This window comes from Diadema setosum, chromosome 5 (genome assembly GCF_964275005.1).
Source record: "Diadema setosum chromosome 5, eeDiaSeto1, whole genome shotgun sequence".
Classification (NCBI taxonomy): domain Eukaryota; kingdom Metazoa; phylum Echinodermata; class Echinoidea; order Diadematoida; family Diadematidae; genus Diadema; species Diadema setosum.
This window is the reverse complement of record NC_092689.1, coordinates 14,077,969-14,103,305: the sequence shown is the minus strand read 5'-3', so window position 1 is coordinate 14,103,305 and position 25,337 is coordinate 14,077,969. Positions and strand designations below refer to the sequence as shown.

The following is a 25,337-nucleotide window of genomic DNA, read 5'->3' as shown; positions in this document are numbered from 1 at the left end:
ATGGCGAACCATGCGAAGTCGCCGACAGTCCCGGAAGGGGACGGTAAATTAGCCGAAAATGGTGTGAAGATTATATGCCTAGGAGATTCGGCTGTTGGTAAATCAAAGTGAGTATTGCTCTGCCATTTTTATTCATCCATTGCATGTTAGAATGACGAAGAAATTCAATCTCTACACATATAACGGTTGCCATTCGTGCGTTGCTAATCACGCTATCACGAATGAAATGCATTGTCCATACCCATACGCATCCTCCCTTTCATTGCACTGCCACTAGAATTTTCTACCGGCGCGGCCTTCACTCTGCTTCTCGCTCTGCTGCCTGTGTGGTAGCCAGGCTGCAGCAGAAATGTGGCCCGTGTCTTGTCTTTCTTCCACCTCCCTGGCGAGACCTTGGCTTTGCCATTTCATTGAGTCATTCGCTTCTCTATATTCGTGATAATTGTACTCTAGATCTAGGCCTAGATCTCGTACCAATTCAGACCTTGGGGGATCTAATTACCTGTCCTAGATGGAGATGTTATTGTTACTAGTTAGTCACTTGCAGTAAAATTTTAATTAGTTTTGATGTCTCTCATAATAAAGTGGCATTCATGCACTTTCAAGCCCTATATTATCAGTACCTCATTCCCTGTGTGCATGTGCCAAGGTGATATCCCATGAACCACCACTGCCAACCACACACTGAGCAGCCGGTAAGCTGCTCTTGTTCAATGTTGTAATTACTTGTATGGAACGCTGTTTGACAAGTGATTATGTCAAGTCTAAAGCCATCCTCGCCCTGCGATTGTGACACATCAAACACTGCTTGGTATCGCATGTCTTTGCTATCCACTGCAGGATTATCGAGCTTTGCTTTTAATGTTCTTGCAGAAAATTGCCATGATCATGGTGCAGAGTGTGAAGATGTCTGCGATACAGTACCAGTCAGTAGCTTCCATTTCTGATCATCCTACCCTAGCTAGCTAGCCATATCTATTAAATTAGATATGCAAATACGGTATTTTAATGTCTCCTTCATCCGTCCGCCTGCAACGCAATTCGTGCAAACCACCCGTCGCAGGCTGGAGAGGCTTGTAATTGACGTGTACTGCCTGTGTGTGTGGATGTGTGTGTGTATGTATGCGTGTAATGGCTGTAAATCGGTATTACAACTGTGCAGACCGTTTGGTGGATATTTTGTTGATTTTTTTTTTGTTCATTATTTCACAGAATAATTTCGCCAAGGCCAGTCCAGTAGATAAATGCCCTCAGCAGTAGGTTAATTAGTGATCCCCTGCAACGCAGTATCCATTAATTTAAAATCGTGAATGAAGGATGAAAGTTTTCGACTGTTGAGTTGCGTTTGGTGCCATGCATGCACAGCACCCTGTCTGCTCGATCACACCGCGCAGGGAAGGGTATTACAGGCCTCGAATTAACCGACGGCCACCGACGGCCATGGCCGTCGGTGCCCCTCTCGTTGGCCGCAATGCCTTTTGTTTTTTGATCAAAGTTACGGCCAAAAAAAATGTGCCCTTTTTCTTGGGGCCGTGGTGCCCTTTTAGAATGAAAGTTATTATTTATGACGTATTATATGCCCTTTCTCAAAGTCTCTTTAATAAGCTTGACCAATTTTCCTGATCTCAAATATCATACCTTTAGTTCACTCGCGTCCCGATATAGCTGATTCAAACTCAAAGTATCTTTCCGAGATACGAGACGACGTGTACGTACATGTACGCCCGACCAGCTTTTACCGTCCCGACTGCCTCCGCAGCGCAGCGGCCGCGAGTATGTACTAGCTAGGCAGCGCATATTCAGATAGAGTAGTAAAGAGTGAACTCCAAGTTCACCAAGAAAAAGAAAAATCCCACGATGCCAAGGTGTGCCAGACTGGGGAATGGGGAGGGGTGGAGAGAGAGAGAGACCAATCAACAGAAGAAACCGCGCATACTGGCGCATTCTTGGAGGTCATGAACTGTCTGTCACAGACTAATCATAGCAATCTACACGCGCGCGCAAATTCCTTTGCCTTGTGGTTTTGCCAGCCAGCTGTCGGAATGTGCTTTGAAGTTTCATGGCAGCCTGGCTGGCCTGAAAGGGTGTCGAGTTTCAATCAATACCTATTGTTGTTTTATTCCTGTTTTAAAAAATGTAGTTTCACCTGATAGAAACGTGGAGATCGGGAATGTGTTACAGCTGTAGGGAAGAGTTTTTTGTTGTGTGTTGCACTTTGTGTGTGTGTTTGTTTGTTTTTCTCGGTTTGTTTTTCTTCTTTCTTTTTTCATAAACACCAAACATGCCCTTTCCAATGTGGCCTTGGTGCCCCTCTGACTGACTTCAGTGCCCTGGCCTCTTGGAAAAAGTGCCCTTTTCTAAATGGCCTTGCCCCTCCAAAATCCTATTTCGAGGCCTGGTATTAGAGCATCGGTGTGGCGTACTGCAAGTGCTTTCATCATACACACGTATCGACACATGCACATACACCCAACGCAAGATGAGATCCCACGCACCAGCCTGCAGAACTGGAACACTAACTACCGGTATATACAGCCCTGTCGCTGTACACAACGCAACAGGGCCGTACGTGCGCTGTGCATGCGCCACATAGAGTTCTGTGGCGTGCACCACAAGCAGTAATCCTGTTGACCAACTACATGTAGCATGACTATCAGTGGTCACATCTGGCCTTATCTTATTGTGGATTGCATGCCTAGCCATGGGGATGATTGAATTGTGAATGGAATTGATTTAGATTGAACATGGGACTTTCGATTGGGAGAACATTCACACCTCGGCTAAAAGAGTGGGCATTCTCAATCTTCATCAGGGGGGTGTTTCATCAATGTTTGTCGGGGCTGACAACTTGAATCACCATAGTTACAGTCAGTGACCAGAGCATCTCAGCCAATCAAAACCAAGGATTTTGCTGAAATTGGTCAGTGCCGACAACTGTCGGCACTGACAAGCGTTGATGAAACACCCCCCCTGATCAGATCTAGAATTAGAATGCCAGAACAATTTCCGAGTAACAAATGTACCAACTGCTGCTGTGTTCATGCGTGGAAATTATGAAAGGACTGGTAAGATCTCGACCTAGTACTCTGCACATCATTTCCTACTATGCGCTTAGAGACTTGAATGTAATTTGCGCTCTATAAAAATGGTTTATTATTATTATTATTATTATGCATTATGAAGATTTATTATTACAATGTTCTAGATAGAATTGTATGGTCCTTCTTGGCTTCTTAATAGTCAACTTTTATTTTCTTTGAGCGCTGTTGCTGCCAGGGAACCCAATCTATAGAGTAATTAGAATCATAGAGTATTGTAAGGATTGCTATTTTCCATCTCTGCTTAACATAGTCCAGAACAAAACTATCTTTACTACCATAATTTGTAATCATTTCAGTGAGCAAAACACTACCACACCTGCCCAGCTGGTTCCTTACAAAATCTTGGGCTGAAATTGCATTACTGTTTACCCTCCTGATTTGAAAGATGTAGACCTGTATTTCAGATGTGTATAGAAGCCCTAAATAAAGTGGGAATTAAAGTTCAATTGTGGGATCAGGGTGGGTAAGGATGAGAGATGACATTAATGCCTCATTAGGCAAAGCCTTGAATTATCTGCCCACAGTGGTCTGTGTGGTATAGGGTCTCCTAGTACAAATGTACATGGTATGTGTATGTCATGCTGTGCTCAATTCTATTATCAGTCATGTATTTTTGCCATACATTTATTATACCAAAATGTAAGACTGCAATATCTTTTTCCTATAATAATTTCATCATGGTAACACATAAAAAACAACAACAACAACAACAACAACAACCCCCCCCCTTTAAATAACTTTAATTTACGTGTAGCTGTCTGCAGTTTAAACATGTACGGTATTATGAGAAAAAAGCCACATAAGTGCTTTTTTTTACAGCCTTTTTAATCAGGTACAGTATCACTACTGTAACATGGTATGAGAATAATTTGTGATGAAGAAGGAAGTCATATCAAAATTAAATTAACATGAATACAAACATCACATATTTATATTCATTGTAAGTAGTTTTAGCTTATAAAACTTGCACAATTGCTGAGATTCAATACATACACGTGTACACACTGTATGATTTCATGGCAGAATATGAGTTTGTGAAAATAGATGATTGCAATGAGATGATATAACTTAGAAATATGTGCACATGATGGGGGGGGGGGGGCTGTGAGTGAGAGGGGTTGATACTGGTAGAGCTGCACTAAGAAAGATAAATGACTCTTTCAGTATAAATGCCTGCATCATGTATATTTTCCAATGAATACTTGAAATCAGTCATGTTAGTCTTGTGTCATTAAAGTGTCTTTCACATTTTACTTTTCAAAATGCTTCTGCCCAAGGGGTGATTGTACACTATGGCCCGAATTCACGAAGGTGGTACAAATGAAACCATGGTTTTTGACCATAGACAAAACCATGGAGCGCCTAGTGTCGCATGGAATTTCGTTACGAAATTGGTCATTTTGTTTACAAATTGACTGTTTCGTTAACGAAATTATCATGCCGTGGATGAAATGTTCATTTAGTTACAAAATGTCGTCATTTTTTACAAAATAATCATTTCATCGACGAAATGACTGATTTCGTAATGAAATAATTCCATGCGACACTTGGCGCTCCGTGGTTTTTGTCCACGTATATGGTTTAAACCATGGTTTCATTTGTACCACCTTTGTGAATTTGGGCCTATGTGTGTGTCCTTTCATTTTCATGCTCTGATGTTTTCAACACAATTTTGAATAGACCCTAGGATACTTATTTGATTTTCTTGAATTGCTGGCAGATGTACAGGCTTTGAGATGTATAGGCTAATTAACTAAGAGTGCACTAAACTTTTACCTTGGTTGTAATAAAGAATAGGAAGGAAAATTAAACATGTACACTTTACTTCATTGACATGCTAGGGATGAAAGGTCGAAGGTCATAGGTTCTTGGATAAGAATGCCTTTGTCTAGAGCCTTAAAGGGACTGTACAGTACTGGTTGAGGTGAGGATTCAGCTTGTAACGTCTTGCGAGATATTTAGAAACCACTCTATGAAATGTTAACTTAAGGAGAGTATTATGTGGGAAGTATTTGTTGTATGGAGTAGAAGTAAAAACAAATGTAATTGAGTTAGTTTCTTTGTGCAAAAGGGGTCAAAGGTCAGTCATCGAAGGGAAAGACATGAAAATCAATGAAATAGAACTATCAAGTATGTACAATGTACAATATTAGCGACCATTTGTGTGGCAGAATATAGAGGTCATGATTGAGTAAGAAGGCGGAAGCAGCTAAAGCCGACTGTGGGCTGCAATTAATTGTTCACTTTTGTTGTATTTCCCATTACTACATTATGGAGTACAGAAATAGCAGACAAGGTGTACATTTTTTTTTTTTTTTTAAATAGGCAGTTCTTAAGAAAAATAATGTTGCCTTCAAAGTATGCTGTAAGTAGAGCAACATCATGCAATAAACTTTTTTCTATCAAAGCACTAATTTGTTACTGCATGGCAATCATTTGTGTACCTGACAGGTGACATATATACTACACAAACACCTTCATGGTCTCATTACTACTCAAATGACTATCTGAAGATGTCTCAAGAATGCTGAAGTCGGAAGCTATTTTTGTTTGTTTGATGTCAGAACGAACTCTCCTTGAGTTGGCTGATAATTGCTCACCATCATAAGGTCAAACTTCTTTGTTTTCATGCTGTAAAGTGTGTGGGTGTCCATGGCTAGTCTTGTTTTCTGATTTTCATTTCCTTCGCTTTTTGCTCATGCAAGTGATGAATGAAATCCTTCAGAAATTGTCGTAAGTTGGCAATTGCTATAACCATGAGGACTTGATTTGTTGTAAAAAGCAATACCACTACTCCTGTTTTTTTCTTTCTATTTTGTTTAATTCTATACTTCAGTAAAGAAGCAGTGATAAAAATCTCTCCAGGACACAAATCTTTCTTTGACAGTGTGCAGTTGATAGTTTGTGCAAAATTTTTTATACAGCAGGTGTACAAGAATAAGAATAATATTGTTTGAAATAACACGTTGAAACAAAAAGGTGACTTGGCTTTGATTAATGAGAATCCTTCATATTATGGGATTTTTATTTAAAATCTTCATATTCTGCACAAAATTACCCATCTATTATAAAGCTCAGACGAAAGGGATTTGTAATATAATGATTAGGCAATCATTCATGAACTTTTCAATTCATTGTTCAAGAAATGTTAATAAATGCACCATGAAATGAACTGTGTGTTTAGTACTTGTCCAGCATGGTTTGATAATGACGATATAATGTCGCCTTGCACATGAGAATGGGAGCCACCGAACAAATTCATTTGTGATTTTGAATGCTGGCGATCATCGAGCGTGCGTGACCAGTTTTATCACTTGAATTTCTCGTATGCCACCAAAGGCTGCTCATCTCCCGCCGATTACGTGGCCTTCTCCACAGATGTCGGGGTGGCATTATGCATCAGGCATTTGAAACGGAAGCGGTTTCCATGGAGAGACACGCATTGTTCCACATTGCCTTCCTCACATGGCCGATCTTTCTCCCTCTCTCTCTCTCTATGTGTCTACTGATTCAATTTCAGCGTTTTCATTTCTATTCTTCAATACCCGGAGGTTGTTGGGAACTCTGTCTATCAAATGCCATGCACTGTTTGTTCAAGTTCACACATCCCTGCATTTCCAAGAGCGCACAATGAATTGATGGATGATTCATGCCTGGACTGAAAGGTGTTGCTCAACTTTTTGGAAATCCCCTTCCAATCCCCTCTCTTTCCACCAAATTCCCCCCCCCCCCCACCCACCCTCTGGCTGTTACCAAAATATCAAGTATGGGGTGCAGTTAGTGAGACCGTCAAATATTTTGATAAGTTGAGCCCCCCATCCAAGTTCTACAACTGAGGAAGAAACTAGGATCTCAAATTTTTCTTTCAGTTTCTCTAAATGCTAAAGGTATCTCATAGATGCCTCAAGTTAATTTGATTACTTCTCTATGTCTTGCATTTCTTAGATGACCGTTGCAGCTGATTTGATTACTTCACCGTGTCTTCCATTTCTCAGATGACTGTTGCAGCTGCCGAAAAAGAAATTGCAATGAAGATTTTTTTTTTTGTTGTAGCAACGATCCAATAAAGAGTGAAAGCTCCTCCATAATTTTGTTCTTTCAAAATGCAAGTCCCCAAATATAACATTGTACTTCCCATATGTATGTATCTTTTCCACAGTCATTCCCCCCCCCCCAAAATTAAATGGTAACGCATGGTTTATTATTGTTGTTTAAATGTAAATTAGTTACCCACAGTAATTCCTTTTTTTTTTTATGGGGGGGGGGGGGGGGGACTATCAAGAAAGAAAAAAGCTTGAACCTGTGATATTTTTTTTTTCTCTGAGAGTACAGAATAGAATACTGTACTCTCTTAACACTTACATTTCCTGTGACATTTTCACTGAGCTTGTCTGAGAAGGCGGACTCGCGCTTTCCCCAGCGGCAAGCTGAAGTATTGATTGAGGAGGGAATGGGGTCATCTTTGGAGAGTGAGTGCAGCATTTAAACTATGCACTCTTCTTAAGGATTGAATATGTCTCTCTCTTTCTGTTAAATTGTTGGGTGTTGATCTGTGTGTATGTGTCCAGATGTCTTTTAATTTGTTGTGCTGTCAAAGGGGACTCCCAGACTAGTTAAGAGTTAGCCTGAAAAGAAAGAGCAAAATTTGACGAGCAAAATACTGTAAAACGAGGAATGTTCGTGTGCATTTTAATTTTGCAAATTTCATGAGCGCAAAGATTCGCAAAATTAAAATGCATGTAAAAGTTCTTGTCTACACTATATGCATTGAATGCCAGTGGCAGTTCTTGAAAATTTCATGCCGCAAAAAAGGCCGTCAGCTCCAATTCGCGAAAAATTCATGCCGCGAATATACATGTATCATGTTTTACAGTAGTGAAAATCTGATTAATTATTGAACAGACATTGGGAAGTTATGAAATTGCGAGTTTGCACTAATTTTTGGAAAAGTTTTTAGGACAGTAATGTGCTAATATCAGTCAATGATGTCAGTTATTGCTTCACAACTTATTACATTATTTTTATATCTATCAGTATAGAATCTTGAAATTTCCAGTTTATTATTATTATTTTATTTATTCATTATTTATTTATTGTTTATCTTTTTTTTTTTGGGGGGGGGGGTGAGCTCATCATATGCAATTAAACCTCGGTTCAGTCTCAAATCCTGGTATGTATATCTGACTGATCATTGTTTAAAGTTATTCAGCCAGGAATTACATGTACAGTGTGATCTTCTACACTTATATAACACAAGAAATGAATTTTCATCAATTTTTTTCTCTTGCACATGTTTAATGGAAAATTGTGAATTAATGACATCAGCCCACTCATTTACATATTTATGTCAACTGTTCAAGAACTGTTTTGCAAAAAATTAGGAAATCTTAGAATTTCCTAACTTCCTCTACTGTAGAGCCGATTTTTATCAAATTTTCAGTGTCGTGCTGGTACCACTCTTTCTATTCAGGTCAGACTTTCCCCTGGTCTAAAATTGCCATGGTACAGACATGCCTGTTCACTGATATATTGTCTTCAATTGTTTTTGATGTTAATATCATCAAGGTTTTCCATTATGAGGAATAGAATCATGGTTATTGTTCCTTTGAGAATATTTGTAATTTTTAACCTCTCTCTCTCTCTCTCTCTTATCATTGTTTTAGATTGGTGGAGCGGTTTCTCATGGACGGATAGTATCCTTTGCTGAAATGATGTCTACTTTGTAGTGCACGAGAATACTCTGTGTGTATTAGCAGACAAAATATTCTCTGTCTTGTTGGGAAAAAAAAAATGGATAAAACAAAATCTAAATCCCCCAATGTAGTGTACATGTACTTGGTTTATGGCTGTCTGTATCCCAAAGTAATATCAACTCATTGGCATCAAAATATTGGTAATTATGATAAATATGAAGTGCAGCCAAAAAAGTATGAACATTGAAGACCTCAAATGAAATGATATTCTTATCTACCCTTTGAAATACTGAAAAGAAATAGTCCAAATCATGATAGAAAGGATACAGCACTAAACTGTGGAATTGTGGTTTCTTGGACTGGTTAGGTTTTAATTTGTCCCTGAAATGAAGGCATACCTGTTTATTTGTTGTACATATTTCTCATTTTTTTAATCCTTTAAAATTACTGAGAAAATGGGCCTAATGAAAGGTGAACTTGGGCTATGGAAATAGAGCTGACAGTCACTGAGCTTCAGCATTTCAGCTCGATCAAAAAGGGGCATTTATACTATCCCCCCCCCCCAAAAAAAAAAAAAAAAAAAAAAAAAGAATGGGAAAAAACTGCAATTGTTCAGTGTATCATATACACCGCCAGAATATTGGAATATTAATTTTTTGTTCGTTTGCTTGTTTGTTTGCTTGTTTGCTTGCTTGTTTGCCGACATACTTGCAATTTTTCTAACAACTTCAGATGAAAAATTGTAATATGCAAAAAAAAAAACAACCCAAAAAACAAAAACAAAATATGGTAGCTCAGTGTAAGTACCTCTCACGTTAGAAACATAGGACACATTGTGAATGCTGCAATGTGGTTTTAAGTTTATTGGAACTGAAATATATGCATACTGTGGAACACCGCTTCATTTGGCTGATGGAAGCATAACATTCTTGTTCTTGTCTATTAAAAGAAATGAAAAGTAAAGAATAATAATGCTTTGTGAATGAGGAATAAGACATTGCATACCAAAATGTACTGTATAAGCTGCTATTTTTGCATACCAATATTTTCTTGAATGAGGAGGTCAGAGACATTTTTGCGAATTGACACCAATGGCATTGCGAATGCAGTGTTACTTTAGCATAACGTGACATATTTCGTGTGTTGTTAAATTTGCGATGTGACTGTGATTCGTGAAATTCACGAAAATTAAACCCTTGTGAAAATAACAGCTTATACAGTATTCCTCTGTGTCTTTTTCAAACCACTGTGCCCTTGCCATCAAAATTAGATTTTATCATATGAAGTGGTGGCATGTAGTCATCAAATTTGTGATGAGGTGCATGTTGTGTATTCTCTTTGTCTCTGCCCCCCCCCCCCCCCCCCCCATTGGTAAATATTCTGGGAGAGAAGATCAAATGCTTTATTCACTGTTGATGGGTACAATCTTTGTTCAACTGTAGTCCAATACCAGCGGTTAATCTACCTAGAGGGTCTTGAATCTTGCTCATGGTGTGAGTAGATTAAAGAAGTGAAAATGTGAGAACTTCAATTTCCCTAATACTACTGTATTTGTGTATTATGCCTCGTGTACTATTAACTCTAAAAGCATTGTGTGTGATCTACTGATGTACTGTACATGTATTTGTTTGCTTCTCCTGAAATCATAACTTTTTATTTTCATCAAGTGAAAAGTATGTCAAATTTCATGAGGAGGTACTAGAGTAGCACTAGCAGTATAATGCTGAGAGGTCTTCATCCTTTTAAAATGAATACAACAGACAAGAACAGACATTTAATGAAACAGCAGAATCTAACTGGAATGAAGATTAAATTCAAGTTTGTCCTATGTGGGCATCTTCAAAGCTGAAAACAACAATAAAGACAACAACAGGGGGATATCAATTTCACTTAAGATAGGTGTAATCTCTCTTAAGTGCAACTATCGTTTGAAGGACAAATGTTCTCAGAGAAAGAAGGAGGGTCGTATAGGGGAACTAATTTTGTAGTGGCATGTTTGGTCTGCCATGGGCAGTGTTCATAGACTGGGGACGATGACAATCGACCAGTTGCCATAATGCATCATAATGCCTGTAACTTTTCTGTGCTCCATACAGATGTTAAGTAGCCATTAAAAGCAGAGCCATTTAGTACATGCTGCCTGGAGGCATGTTATTATTGAAATTATTTTTGTATTTTTAATACGGTTTGGCCTCCTCATCCACAGTACATACAGTAGAATGTGCTCTATATTTTGCTGTACCATATAATACAAGAGGTGCTAAGCTGCTAATGTTACACAATATAATCAGCATCAATACTTCACTCCCGCTGAGCAGTGTGATATACACATGGATAGATACATGGATAAATGAATAATATATTGAGATACAAGTAAAGATTGAAGCAATATAGGCCACTGCTGCAAAAAGATAGGCCACAACCCTAACCCTAACAGTGAAGTCCATGGAGAAAATAAGACTGAATCATTAGGGACTTTTCGATTTGCACGTTGAGCCAGGCGTCACCCTGTTATGACGTAGTTTTTACGTACTGCGCATGCGCGAGTGTCGACCCTCGGCTCATCGCACAAATTTCGAACGCGTTAACCCCGGTTATCACCGTCCACCCAAATCGGTTGCGCCGCGCTCAACCCACCTTGCTATGACGTCACACTCCTCTCGGGTATCGTGCGGAAGAGCACGATGACTCTCGGGAAATCCGTGCTCAGTTCACCTGTTTTCCTTTTTCTTTCGAGAGAATATTTATATTCTAATTACATGAAAGCTTATGATCTCGATACGTCACAGCAGCAGCGCTGACATACAAACTACAGTCTCTGGTACCTACTTTATTTGTCCGTTTTCACTGTTTCGCAGTTTGCAACTGCCTACCGTAGTCCCACACATGCATTTACACGTAATGCTTTACGCAAACAGATCTTGGTGCTTTTGGCCTAGCTAGTGCAGCAGTGCATTTGCCTAGTAGTCTTACCATGCATCATGTTTTAAAATCCACATAATTCCTCCCAGGATACGCATCAAGTCAAAGACAAAATAAATATTACAAGTACATAAACGAGTCACAAATTCCGCATACTAGTATATGCACGCAAGGCACAGGTTGCCTCCTGCACACGCCACGCACGAGACGTGACGCCGCGGCGTCACGAAATCGAAATGTGTTTTAGCAGCGGGTCAACGTACAGACGTGACGCCTTGACGTACGGTTGCGCTCGGCGGCACGTCCTTCTCGTTCACCCAATCGAAAACTCCCTATTTGTCGCAGGTCGTGTCACCATAATGCGGTTCTGTGACATTTGCCACTGCGACAGTTGCTCCCATGAAATATCTGCATCTCAAAGTCAAACATAGATTCCACACACAAATAAAAACCCTGACCCTTATCCTAATGCAAAAATACACTTTGCTAGGAAGAGTGTGAATCTTTACCTGAAGGTTACACCTTGTAAAGGTTAAACCTTGTGCAGTGGTAAAGTCGGTACGTCATAACTGTAACTTTGTTCAGAGGGAGGTGATAAGATGACGTTTTGAAGGGATGGAGACACAATGTACCATATTTTCTGTTTTCCTTAACCAAGATTTTTTCCCCACCCTTCCTCCAGCCAACCACAGCAGCTGTCCACATTCGCTTTAACACTATTTAGGTATAACACGAAAGTAGGTGGCAAAGAAATTGTAGTCGGTAAGTATAGCTAGATTTCTTTTTCTGATTTTTCTTCCATTCATCTTTAACCTCAATCCCAGACTGCTTACAAGTGGTATTTTGGATGACTATAGAGTACAATATTTTTCAGATGTTGACTTTGATTATATTCTTAAGGTATGTGAGTACATATAGTTTCATTTCTTACAGCAATTAGGAGTTTGTAGGGTAGTAAGCCTGAATATTTCTTTTGGATATACATGTATGTTGTGGTTATTTGATTTGTGATGCTGAAATGATAGAAAATTACTGTAGATTATGGCTACAGTACTTGTCCATATCAGCTGAACTTTCCTGCCTTATGCGTTTTATAGAAAGCCGTTGAAGAAGTATGGAAGTGTTAGTAGACACAGGTGTTTATTGTATTTTCGGACTGCTCTGTGACCAAGTCCAAGTTCATGAAAACATAAGTTTCTTGTCACGATCATGTGAATATTGATATGTTACATGTTTACAAGTAATGTCACTTAAACAAGAATGCTGTAACATAACAAAACAACTACAACAACAACCACAACAAGGTCAGATTTATGACTTAATGTCAATCTGTAACCAGAATATGATGCTGGTTGCACATAACATATTTCCTGTTGATGTCATACAGCATACATGCAATATTTGTGATTGTTTTTATTTATGGGACTTTGGTGAGTTGACTGATTTTTGCTTTACAACTGGCAATAATGTAGCCCCTCATAACACAGATGTGACATGTCAAAGTTGGGAAAATGCCAATTCTTTTCATGAAAGATGATCAATGTAACACTTCTTTCTCATTTTGTCAATTTGGTTCTCAATCACAAATTCATCCGCTTGCAAAAAATTGTCTTGAAAGTCTCCATTTGCAAAAATGTTAAATACCTGTGAAAATTTGTGCCATTACAATATGCAGTCTGTAGTATGGAAAAGAGGCTTTTGTTTTGCCTACAAAGAGTACAGTGTATGGTGTATGTTGAAGTACACCCTATGCATGATGTGCCTTTCTGAAAAAGAAGAAAAAATAAACTCAGCGACCATCTCCTAAAGGCAAATTATGATCACCGTTTAAGGGCTATTCCCAGATGTTAAAGGTCCAGTTTACCTTTGGGAGCAGTGATTTCAAAAATGTTCAAGATATCATATTTGATGCATATGTGTAGGTCTGTTGTATCATAAAACATCCTACCATATGAAATATTTGCAATAAAACCTAAAATATAAGGAGATATCAGGGTTTTTCTCAATAAACCGTAACTGTATACGGTTTAGTCTGGAAACATTCTTATTATAACTATTGTTCACATTTTGTGTATTTAACAACACTTAACATCGATTATACGAACTCAAATTTTGACAGTGGTTGTTTCTATCCCTAACTCACATTTTAGAACTATTTTAAAGCACTAATGCTGGGTTTTTGTTTCATCTGCAAATGGTAAATTATGCCTTTAAGAGCAGGGCGTGCTCGAATGCCTATGTTTTGCCTATGTCCACAAGTAAGAGTACAGTGTATGGTGTATGTGGAAGTACACCCTATGCATGATGTGCCTTTCTGAAAAAGAAGAAAAAATAAACTCAGCGACCATCTCCTAAAGGCAACCTATGATCACCGTTTAAGGACTATTCCCAGATGTTAAGAGCAGGGCGTGCTCATGCCTATGTTTTGCCTATGTCCACAAGTAAGAGTACAGTGTATGGTGTATATGGAAGTACACCCTATGATGCATGATGTGCCTTTCTGAAAAAGAAGAAAAAATAAACTCAGCGACCATCTCCTAAAGGCAACCTATGATCACCGTTTAAGGGCTATTCCCGGATGTTAAGAGCAGGGCGTGCTCATGCCTATGTTTTGCCTATGTCCGCAAGTAAGAGTACAGTGTATGGTGTATGTGGAAGTACACCCTATGCATGATGTGTCTTTCTGAAAAAGAAGAAAAAATAAACTCAGCGACCATCTCCTAAAGGCAACCTATGATCACCGTTTAAGGACTATTCCCAGATGTTAAGAGCAGGGCGTGCTCATGCCTATGTTTTGCCTATGTCCACAACTAAGAGTACAGTGTATGGTGTATGTGGAAGTACACCCTATGCATGATGTGCCTTTCTGAAAAAGAAGAAAAAATAAACTCAGCGACCATCTCCTAAAGGCAAATTATGATCACCGTTTAAGGACTATTCCCAGACGTTAAGAGCAGGGCGTGCTCATGCATCGTGCTTCTAGCTCTGCATTATTGATCCACTCTGGTGTCCGTGATGGACTCCCTTCAGGGCATCCTTTTCCTCTTGTCTGTGCCAGAGCCTGGTGATAACGGGAACTAAGAAGGTCAAAAAGAAGGACGGGTGTACGCAGCGTACTGAAACTAATCACGATTAAATTGATTTTTTAAAAACGTGTGCCATGTGGAGGCGATTGGTGATCACTTGAGGGTGTAATTTTTCCAAAAATACTTGATTCGGTGGGTTGATTCTGTTTCCCTTTGGCCATGGGTACATTCTCCTCCATAACACACATTGATTGGAGAGGGGGGGGGGGTAGTGTTATGCCTCATGTAATGATTTCCCTACAACTTGCAAAGTAGTTATGTAGGCTATGAAAAAGTGCATTTCAAATGGCAAGAGAAGAAAAGAATTTAAAGTTGAAGAGCATTGCAAATGTTTGCATCAGAATAACACTTTACAGCTACCATGACCATTAGCTTTTCTTGGTCTTCTGAAGCCCAGTGAGAGGTCCATACATTTGAATCTCAGCTGCTGAGGTTGAAGATCGTCATTAAGCTGATAAACTTTTTTTTGGGAATTTTAGTGAAGGTCAAATGTCAAGAATCATGAGATACATTAGTCCTCTTTTCATGTTCCTTAATTTTCTAACAACATGCTTCATTATGACTGGATGTTGGAACTGATGCAGTGGAATCAGTGTTATGAATAAACATGAATAACCTCTAAACTTCAAAGCCTCTTTCCTTTAAAGTAAATACTTTTCCCAGAGTGTGTACATTCTTTGCGTTATTTAGATAGATTGGAACGTCCATTTGTATCAATTAAAGCTTACTGTCTGCTCAACTCAGAATCTGCCCTTTGCTAAAGTTCCATGTCTGGTGATATTTTGTTGGTTTTGTTATGCAGGATCACATAGATGTGTTTTATATGCTTGTAATGACTTCAAATGTTTGAACAGTAATGCAGGTGTGTACACTCCGCCACCAGTGTGTGTGTGATGGAATTCAGCTTTTTTATGCAGCTATTGCACAAACCTGGCAATTTCCACCCGTGGTGTGATGCAAACATGGTTACCTAGGTGCCAGAAAACAAATTGGGTAGATTTGGCAGTTGGCATCATCCTGGATATCACTGTTTCAGACTCAGTGGAGGTTTCAGACTGGCAAATGAGCTGTTTGATTAAGAAAAAGAAGAAAAAACAACAACAACAACAACAACAAACAACAGCAAATAAGCAAGGAATGTGTTTCTTGCTAATTCCCTGTTTGAATTGAAAATAAACTAGAATTTTATTTGTTTCTGAAATGCACTGCTCTAAATTTCTGAAATCATACTTGGCGAGTTCTTGTCTGAGAATGTGTGTCTTTTAGTCCAGATTTCTGTGATAATGGGAGCATGTTTGCAATCTGAACAGTTTGATATATAAAACCCAGAGAAGGGGTTCAGTATAGCTTGTCTCTATCAATCATAGTGTACATTCATGCATATATATACAATGTATGTGATTATCTTGTACTGGGTACTTGCTTTAGTAACTGTGTGCTGAGTTTCGTGTTTGGATTGGCAGCTCATAAAGTGTGTGACACAGAACCTGTTGTATTGAAATATCGTTTGTACGTGAGGAGACTTGTCGCAGTCTGTGAATACAAGCAAGTCAAGTCTGTATTACATGATAAGAAACATGTTTCAGAGACATGGTAAGAAACAAGAATTATTATAGTCTGAAACCCCCTCAAAGTCGATGCATCGTGGAAGAGGGATTGATCGCAGTGAGCTTAATAGTTAGGTACACGTGTACAAATTGTAGGGGGGGGGGTGGAGGGGGGAGGGAAAAGAAATGCATGCGATGAATTGGTGTGCAGCATCAAATTACCGTGGCACAAAGTGGTTATTACCGTGCATTATTCAGTGCCCTTGTGCCATCCATTATTAGATGACAGTAACTCTCCCTCTCTTCCCACAGCTCATTCTCCGCCAAGCCTCACTGGTGATGGCTGATGTTGTGATGCGAGCTCTAGAAGGATATTCTCCCAGTAGGCTTTAGTTGACTTGTAATCTACTCGGCGTATTGTTTCTATTTGGTTGCATTTAACCAACTTTTTTTTTCCCCCTCCCATGTAATGAAATCACCCATATCCTGTATCAAGTTTTTATAGAGAGTGCCAACAGCTAATTAGATTTTACACCTTTGTTGCTTTGGTTTATCCTTTACATTTTAAGTAGTCTTTTAATTCTGTTGTTTATTGTACAAGATGACTGTGAATGATTTCCTTGATTTTTATGTGAAAATCCGCAACTTTTACAAATCTTTTTTTTTTTTTTCAGATGATGATGACATTTTCACTTGTTAACTTGATTTTTGCTTTGAGTGATGTATTTCGTATGTACAAGTGTAAGTCATCTCTCAAACAAAGCGAACATGAAACTGCTGATGAGATGGGATTGACTTTGTATGGTTACAGCAGTGTACATTATGAGTTGATATATCTCTGTGTGCCCCATGTTGCCATGGTATCCGAGAATCCACGGTTTCAGTCGTTGAGATTTTAATAGCTGGTTTCATACCATGCATTTGTGGCTGTAATGAATGGTTCTGTATGCTTGACTACACTGCATCTCACAGAGAGGTTGAAATAATTCATGATGTAAAAGGAATACTATTGATGTAGGGATCTTTTTTTCTTTTTTTTTTCTATGTGAAACTGTCATGTTTTCAGCATCATGGTGGCCCAGTACAGAACTCGGAAAGTGATGCATATATATGTACTCTGATAGATAACATACCCCTGTCAGTGAGTGAAATTGCAATTCATCATACATGGATAGAGTGCTCCTCGACAAACAATTATCATTGTTTTGTTGTTTTTTTTTTCACCAGCAGATGAGGGAATTGGTGGGGGGATGACATGACTGCGTAATGAATCTAGGAGTTGTGATGCGCTGTATGTAAGAGCCTGTCATGCTGTACGGGGTAAATTTCATTTTCTGTTCTCCTGGCAACCAGTAATGGCACCATTAGTAATGTTACCTGTCATGTACCCGGCGTACACCATCAAATTGAGTGAGATTTTCTCTAGTAAATGGGAATCTCCCATTGATTATCAGACGTCAGGTTTTACTCTACTCTCCTTGTATAAGTGAGGGCTTTTTTTTTTCCTGTTGCTATAAAGGAATGATCTGAACTCTGATATTGAGCTAACATGGGTTTTTAGGAGTTGTGTGGGAGAAAAGGAGAGAAGATATGTGACCGTGCATCACAAAATGAACAAAAAGTCGCACATACTGATTTTGCATGAGGAATAAAAATAGGTGAAATGGGTCAACCTAGGCAATCTTGACTTTTTCATATTTTCTGAAAGAGCAAGTCTTCTTTTATTGTACATTATACTAAAATTTGGGATCATGAAACAGGCAGGAAAGTGTGTGTGTTTTTTTTTATTGCAGTTTATCTCGAACATTTTAGGTAAAATAGTGTGATTAGGTGTGTCTTTAGAGTTCCCTTTTCATTTTTGAAAAACCTTGTACACACTCTTCATTTTCTACTCTAATAACTTTTGAAAGGATAATGCTACTGCTTTGAAAGTTGGCATTGATCATTGAAAGAATGTGTTGATGAGACATGCTCAATTTCAATTTAATCTGATAATCTCTTCATTGTCGTCACTCCAGTGGTTTACTTCCTGGTTTTTTTTTTGGTCCGATTCATTGCACAGCCAGCACGGCTTGATTAAGATCATGCGCTTGAATAGACACTGTACTTCAGAGCCTCTTTTCTCAGTTCACACTTTTCCTGAGTTTGTGCTTTCTTTCCAATATTTAAATAGGTTAGAAGAGTCCATTTGATTTGAGTTATACATCATTTTAAAGCTTAAAGTCTGCTCTTTCAGGATATGGTCTTAACGAAAAATTCATATCTGGCGACTTTTTGTTTGTTTTGTGGTGCAGGGTAACATATGTTGTTAATATCGTCTCTCCTGGCTGAATTGTCAGGCAGGATTTGTTGCCTTGAGAAGTACCCCAATGATGAAAGGAACTCTCCCCTGCTCTTGTCTCTGGCTTGCTCCTTATCTTAGACTACTTATGAGTGAACAAACTGTATTTGACAGTCATGTTGATATTCATACTTGAACAAATTTCTCGTCCCACCCCTTACAGATTTCTGGGATACCGCAGGTCAAGAGCGCTTTAGCAGCATGCACCCATCGTATTACCACCAAGCGCACGCCTGCATACTGGTGAGTCTGTAGTCCTGTTCACACACACACCAGAAAGAAATGGTCTTTGAAGATTGATATTTGCAACACGATGCCAAAAAAGAAAGAAAGAAAAAATAAATAAATGAATTCTTGTGTGTGGGGAAAAAAATGTCAACACAGGGAATAATTTTCCTGGGCCCCGTTTTGTCAAAAGATGAAATCGATTTTAAATTTCCTTACCACACAGTCTGCCATAGACTAACAGTTGAAATCAACTTTAAAATCAATTTTAACTCTTCATAAAACAGGGCCCTGGTATTGCATAGCAATTTGCTATGCATTTTTGTACGAGTGCTCTACAAAATATCATTTGCATAGCAATTTCATTACATAGACTTGTACACAAGTTTGTTCAAAATGTATGACCATCAACTAAAAGTGCTATTCAATTTCAAGATGGAAAATTATTCCCTGCAACACTTGTGATTTGCATCTCGATGCAAAAGTCAGTCGAGCTTGATAAAAAAAACCAACAACAAACTTGTAATTTATGCCCTGTGCAGTATGTATTATCTGCACATGAAGAAACTCCAGATTTTTTTTTTTTTTTTAAATCCCAGAATGCAACTTGCCACATGAGGTCTACGCGCTCTGATTCCCAGAGTCACGTTCCAGTCATAGTTTGGTCATTCATTTCATTGATTCATCGCAATGAGCAGGCTGGTGCTATCCCGGTCAAGTGATCCACATGCCTACACCAAAAAATGGGCAAATGATACCGACCCCTCATTCATTCACCCAGATGACTAGTAATAGTCATCAAATGACATCAGTCAGTGCACATTCTGTTGTGCAATTTGATATGAAGAGGCGGAAGAGAAGCACAGTGTATAACTGTTACTATATCCATGGCAGAAAAAAAAAATCATGTTTTGTTCGTGCATTCATATTCTATGTAGAAAGGACGATGTGATCTATCGATATTGCAATATAAATGCAAAAAATTGACTGTTTTTTGGTTGCCATTCTTGCCAGGTCTTTGATGTCACAAGAAAGGTCACCTACAAGAACTTGTCACAGTGGTACAAGGAGCTGAGGGAATACAGATCTGAAATCCCGTGCCTATTAGCTGCCAATAAAATTGATGGTGAGAGCCAGTATTGCTACCTCTGTATAGTGTTCAGCTTGCATTTAACATTTTCATTACAAGTATGTTTTTAAGTGTCTGGCATGACACAAAAGCGTTTACTCTTATGCGCTGAGATAAGATGAAATTATATATATATATCTATGATTTTGTGATGAGTGGTAAAGAGAGGTGGTGGTGAAAACAGCAAGTATGGGTAATGTCTCACGATCCTCGCTCCATCCCCACCAGCTACTGTATGCCTGTCTAGCTCTCAGTGAGCCATTGCCTGTAAGGACACTACTACTTTCAAATGGGAGATGTACACATACACTCGTTAAAGCTGTTGGCCACGTATTGCACGATGCAAAGTCAACGTTGAATTCCCTTTCATTTACTTGCATTTTGTAACTGCACATTTGTTTTCTTCAGTAAAAATGCATGATCTTTTAGTGTTTGCTCAGCTGCCATGCCAAGTATATTCTCTCTCTTTTGTTTTTCCTGTGGACTCAAGAGTTTTTGTCCACAGATGAGTTGAGTTCATATCTTTCTCCTTCCCTCTGACGGTGGATCCAGAGTTAATTTTTGTCCACACTGTATTCGAGTTCCACATGTTGACGAACAGAATTGACATAAATTTCTCTAAGTCAATGATGACCAGATGGCCCAAGTGTTTACTCCAAGACATAATACTTGACTTTATGACAGGCATATTGTAAAGATAACGGGCCTCCTCGTATCCAAGCTACTGTGCAATGAAGCAAATTTCATTAGTTTCTTGTTGGAAGGCGTAGATTGGCATGAAATTTGTCATTTATTTTAGCGCCTCTGCTCTGATGATGTCTTGATGCTTGCCTGTCTATTTGTGGCCCTTCTTCTTTCTGCCACAATGAGAAAATAAATTGAATGATCGTCAAATTAAATTATCAAGGGTAGAGTATGACAGGGCAACAAGAAATCGATGAATTTTGTGGAAATTTGCTCATATCGCACAGTCACAGGTCAAAGAGCAGTTTGCAAAATGTCCAACATTAAAACAAAAAAGAGAGGTAGACCTTTTTTCCTCCATTTGATTTTGTACCTAGAAAGAGTGCAGTGGAGCGATATATATTTCGTGGGCAAAATCTTGTGAAGACCAGCGATCAGAGCCCGAGGGTGACACTAAAAACTTTCACTTTTAAGCCATCTAGTCCCCAAAACCTCATTCATGGTTTTTTGTGCTGTATCTCTATCTCAAAATCTTTTACTATTCATTAGGGATGTGTCATGAAATAGAGAACAAAAAAGTTCTTTCATTTCTCAAGTTTTGGTGAAAATGACTGTTTTAGATTAGTGGTAATATAATCAGTTAAGTGATGTCCTGTCCAAATCTTACCTGTTTTACCTAAAAAATGAAGCCACCACGGCATGTCAAAAAAAAAAAAAAGGCTTTCTCATTTGATATAGTGCTTTGGCTGCCATGTTCTTTTTTTTTTTTTTTTTTTTTGCTCCCCTGAACATTTGACATTTTGTCGATATGAGGTCTTGTTGCTCCAGCGATGATATGGCATATACAGTACCCAAGGTAACTTGTCAGATTAGCAAAGAGGGGAAAATTTCTGAAGGAAGCTGGAAAGAAGGCAGACACCTACTAATTGTTAGGATTTCAGTGACCTCTCCCATATAATTATCAGTTTGGTTTGACTTCAAGGGCTTCTGCACAATTAAAGCAAAGCGGAAAATGTCCCTTTTTTTATAAAACTAGAAGGAAAACATGCCGTATTCTCGTAATCACCCAGGATGACGGAAATATGAGCAAAACCTGACGTCATTTTCAGCCTTTGAATCACTAATGCACATTTGGAAAGGGCAAGTGCTGAGAACTGGTCCCCAAAGGAAGCCAGAGGCACTTTGTTTTCTTGTCTGTTCATCTGTCCTGTCCCAGATTTCCCTTACACGATTAAAAGAAAAAGGGGAGGGGGGGGGGGGGGAAGAAAACCCCCTTTGGCAGGTCTTCTTATTAATTAATGTAGGTATGCTACTTCAGATCTACCAGCACTTAATTTGATTTTTGGTCAAGTCAGTGGATCTGAATTCTGGATAAAGATGTAATTTCCTAGCCCATGCTGTATTCAAAAAGGGGTGAAGGTCAATCATTGAGGTCAAAGGTCAAGATAAATCAACCTCATCTAGATGCAAATACTGTAAAAGTGGATATTTTCGCGTTTAATTCCACGGAATCAAGACAGCACGCACAGGAACATATGGCAAGCAAAAATATTTGTGTGCTTTTATTTTCGCGCTAGTTTCTGGTTGGGCGAAATGCGTGAAAATTTCAACACCGCGAATATTTCCACTTTTACAGTAGAGGGCCATACTTGTAAGGGACTGCAGCTGTTGTTTGAGAAGGCAGAGGCAGCCAAGTAAAACTGAATGCTGCAGTTGTTTTTCTGTAAATACGTGTGACTCTGTTCAATTTTAAAATCCTTCATTGGGATGTCATCAAAGGGTAGAATTTTAGGATGGCATGTGGTGAACTTTGGAATCTCATTTTTAAGCAGTACATGTACTACGATCCCATCCGTACTTATCTCTTCAACCACAGTTGACTACAAGATCACGCAGAAGAACTTCAACTTCTCCAAGAAGCATAGTCTACCTTTCTTCTTTGTGTCAGCGGCGGATGGCACCAATGTCGTGAAGGTGAGTTAGATTTGCAGCCTCTTACCTAACAGATCTGTGTTTCCTCTTACCAAATGAGTGTTAATATAGCTGCAAGAAGTGCCGTTCCTGGTCAAACTCTTAATTTGAACAAGTGGTCTTAATGGCCCATTTTCACAAGGGTAGTTCAAATTTAGTCTGTGAATCATGCAAATTTTGTCTGTGTAAATGTGCGTGGTAGATTGTGTAATGCAAGCAGACATTCAATTTTGGAATATGTTTGGGTATGTTTTAGGCCCTGGACTAAATCTAAACCATGGATTTGATTTAAAAAAAACAAAAAAAAAAAAAACAAAAAAAAAAAAAACACAACCTTTGTGAATTATAGCCAATAAATCTGTGAAAATTAGTGTTTATCCTCTCAACATATTCCCCTGTAATCATACACACACACACACACTCACACACACACACATGCATGCATGCCCTTCCATTGAGTTCTCTATGCCTTCATTTTGGCAGAGGTGGAGACTCTCAAGGAGATATCCACTTGATAATCTCATACAGTCCCTCTAGGACTACATGTAGTTGGGGACGCTGTGGCATAATGGATGCGACTCCCAACTCCCATTTGGAGGACCCGAGTTCGATTCCCGCCAAGTGCTTACATCCTTGGACAAGATGTTTTTACCCACAATGTCCCTCTCGACCCAGGTGTTGGTACCTGGCAACGCTAGAGTAATGATCATGGCTTGGCCCTCTGGTAGAGCAGTGGCAATACTGAAGAGGCTACCCTGGATAAATGAGACCTTAACATTATCAATATAAGAGCCTCACGTCGTCAGACTCATCTCTGTTTGCTGTGCCACAAACTCAATACTTCTTGGACTGATGGATCATTACTATTATCCTGGTCTATTCCTATCGAATGAACTCCCACAATACATGAATCTGTGCGCTCCTAGTAACTTTTAAGATTTCACTCAACACTTGGTTGTTTAGAGAGGCATTTTTGTACAATTGTAAATGTTTCCTTTTTTCCTCTTCTCATATCTATCTTCATAGATATCTTATCCGCCTTTCTTTGCGCCATGATCATCTGTTCACGATGGATACCAGCACATTACAAGTTTTCATGTCATATTATCGTTATCATTAACCATCTATTATCACTAGCAATGAATATCGACTGCTCTTCAAAAAATTCACAAGTCCTTTGCACATGGTAACAGAGATGGTCGTGTTTCACCTTTGACTCCTACAGCTTTTCCGTGAAGCCATCAAAGTAGCTGTGTCTTACAAGGAGAACCCGACAGACTTCATGGACGAGATCATGCAGGAGCTCGAGGTAACTTGAGCCAATTTACAGTCCTTCCATTTCTCTTTGTGTTTTGTCTTCCGTTTCTTGCATAGTGCATATTTACGCGTGATGTACACACTGACCCAAGAACAGGCACTTGTAATTATGTATAGATGATGTGCATACTCTGTCCACAACACTGGTGTGATTTGCAAAGTGCAAATTTGAGGTCATTTCTTTATTTAATTAGATATCCTTTATTCACTCCACCCATCTCCAAGGCAAAGAATTGACTCTAGTTTTGATAATTTTATAGACACTTTTGGTTTCTTTGTAAATATTTTCCTTCAAATCAGGTACCATATATCCTCTTTTATGTACCCATGTTCACTGGAAACTCACTCTTTTGGAATCGAAAGTCAAAAAATTAGCCCTCTTTCCTCCTCTGTTCAGAGAAAGCCCAGGGGGCATTTCATGAAGCATTTTCGTCAGATATTTTTTTCTGATTTTCTGATTTTCTGATTTGCTCTCCGCCAATAAGATGCTAGGATTTCAGTAGCAGAATTTCACATGACAATTACTATTTCAAATGTCATACACTACTATTTTTTTGGTAGTGTATTTGATTCTGAGATTACCTTTATATACTTCCTTTCGACCCTCAACTACTGCACAAGCTGTTATCTTTGCACGGGTTTAATTTTTGCGAATTCGTGAATCATTGTTGGACCGCAAATTTAACAAGATGACATGAAAATGTCGCCATGTGCTTGGATCATAGTGTACTTATGATAGCTTCGGAGTCAGTTCGCAGAAACAACATCTCGCAAGACCTCATTCGCAAAAATATCTGTTAGCAAAAATTACAGCTTACACAGTATTGTGTGTGTGTGTGTGTGTTTTCCTTCTTAAAGGGCTTAGGTTAGGAAGGCAGAAGTTGCAAGCTTATAAAACTTTTGTATGTATATCTGTTCACATGTCATTTTAGGCTGTCTCTCTGTCTGTCATTCTGTCATTGATTGGTACAGGGAATGGAGGACCTCAAACTCTCGCCAGACAGCGGCCTGGATTCAGCCACAAACTCAGAGGGCAAGGAGAACGGAAGTGCCAACGATGCTCCCTCCACGTCGTCATGACGACGATAGGCGTCGGCGGAGAGAAGCCCTGCAAAGAATTGGACTCTTTGGGCCATCCCATGCCTGTTTTTTTTTTTCACGAGATGCTGTATTGCCACAGCAGCAGGGTGGGGCGAGAAATTCGACGAGAGGACAGTGGAAGAAGGCCAGACAACAACAACAACTAAAAGTTTCATCTGCAGTGTTTTTCCTCAACCATCAGCAAGAAACCAAGTGTCAACATCCATTTTTTCTCTTTTTT

General features: G+C 39.1%; 1 protein-coding gene across 1 annotated transcript; it reads left to right on the top strand.

Annotated features, from left to right (window-relative positions):
• Positions 1-25,337, top strand: LOC140229114 (rab-like protein 2A). Its single transcript, XM_072309380.1, has 8 exons — positions 1-107; positions 8,765-8,794; positions 12,399-12,478; positions 18,854-18,933; positions 19,930-20,041; positions 22,605-22,702; positions 23,925-24,008; positions 24,989-25,337. Exons 1-8 carry the CDS (start codon positions 1-3, stop codon positions 25,094-25,096), a joined length of 699 nt encoding a protein of 232 aa, XP_072165481.1. The 3' UTR covers positions 25,097-25,337.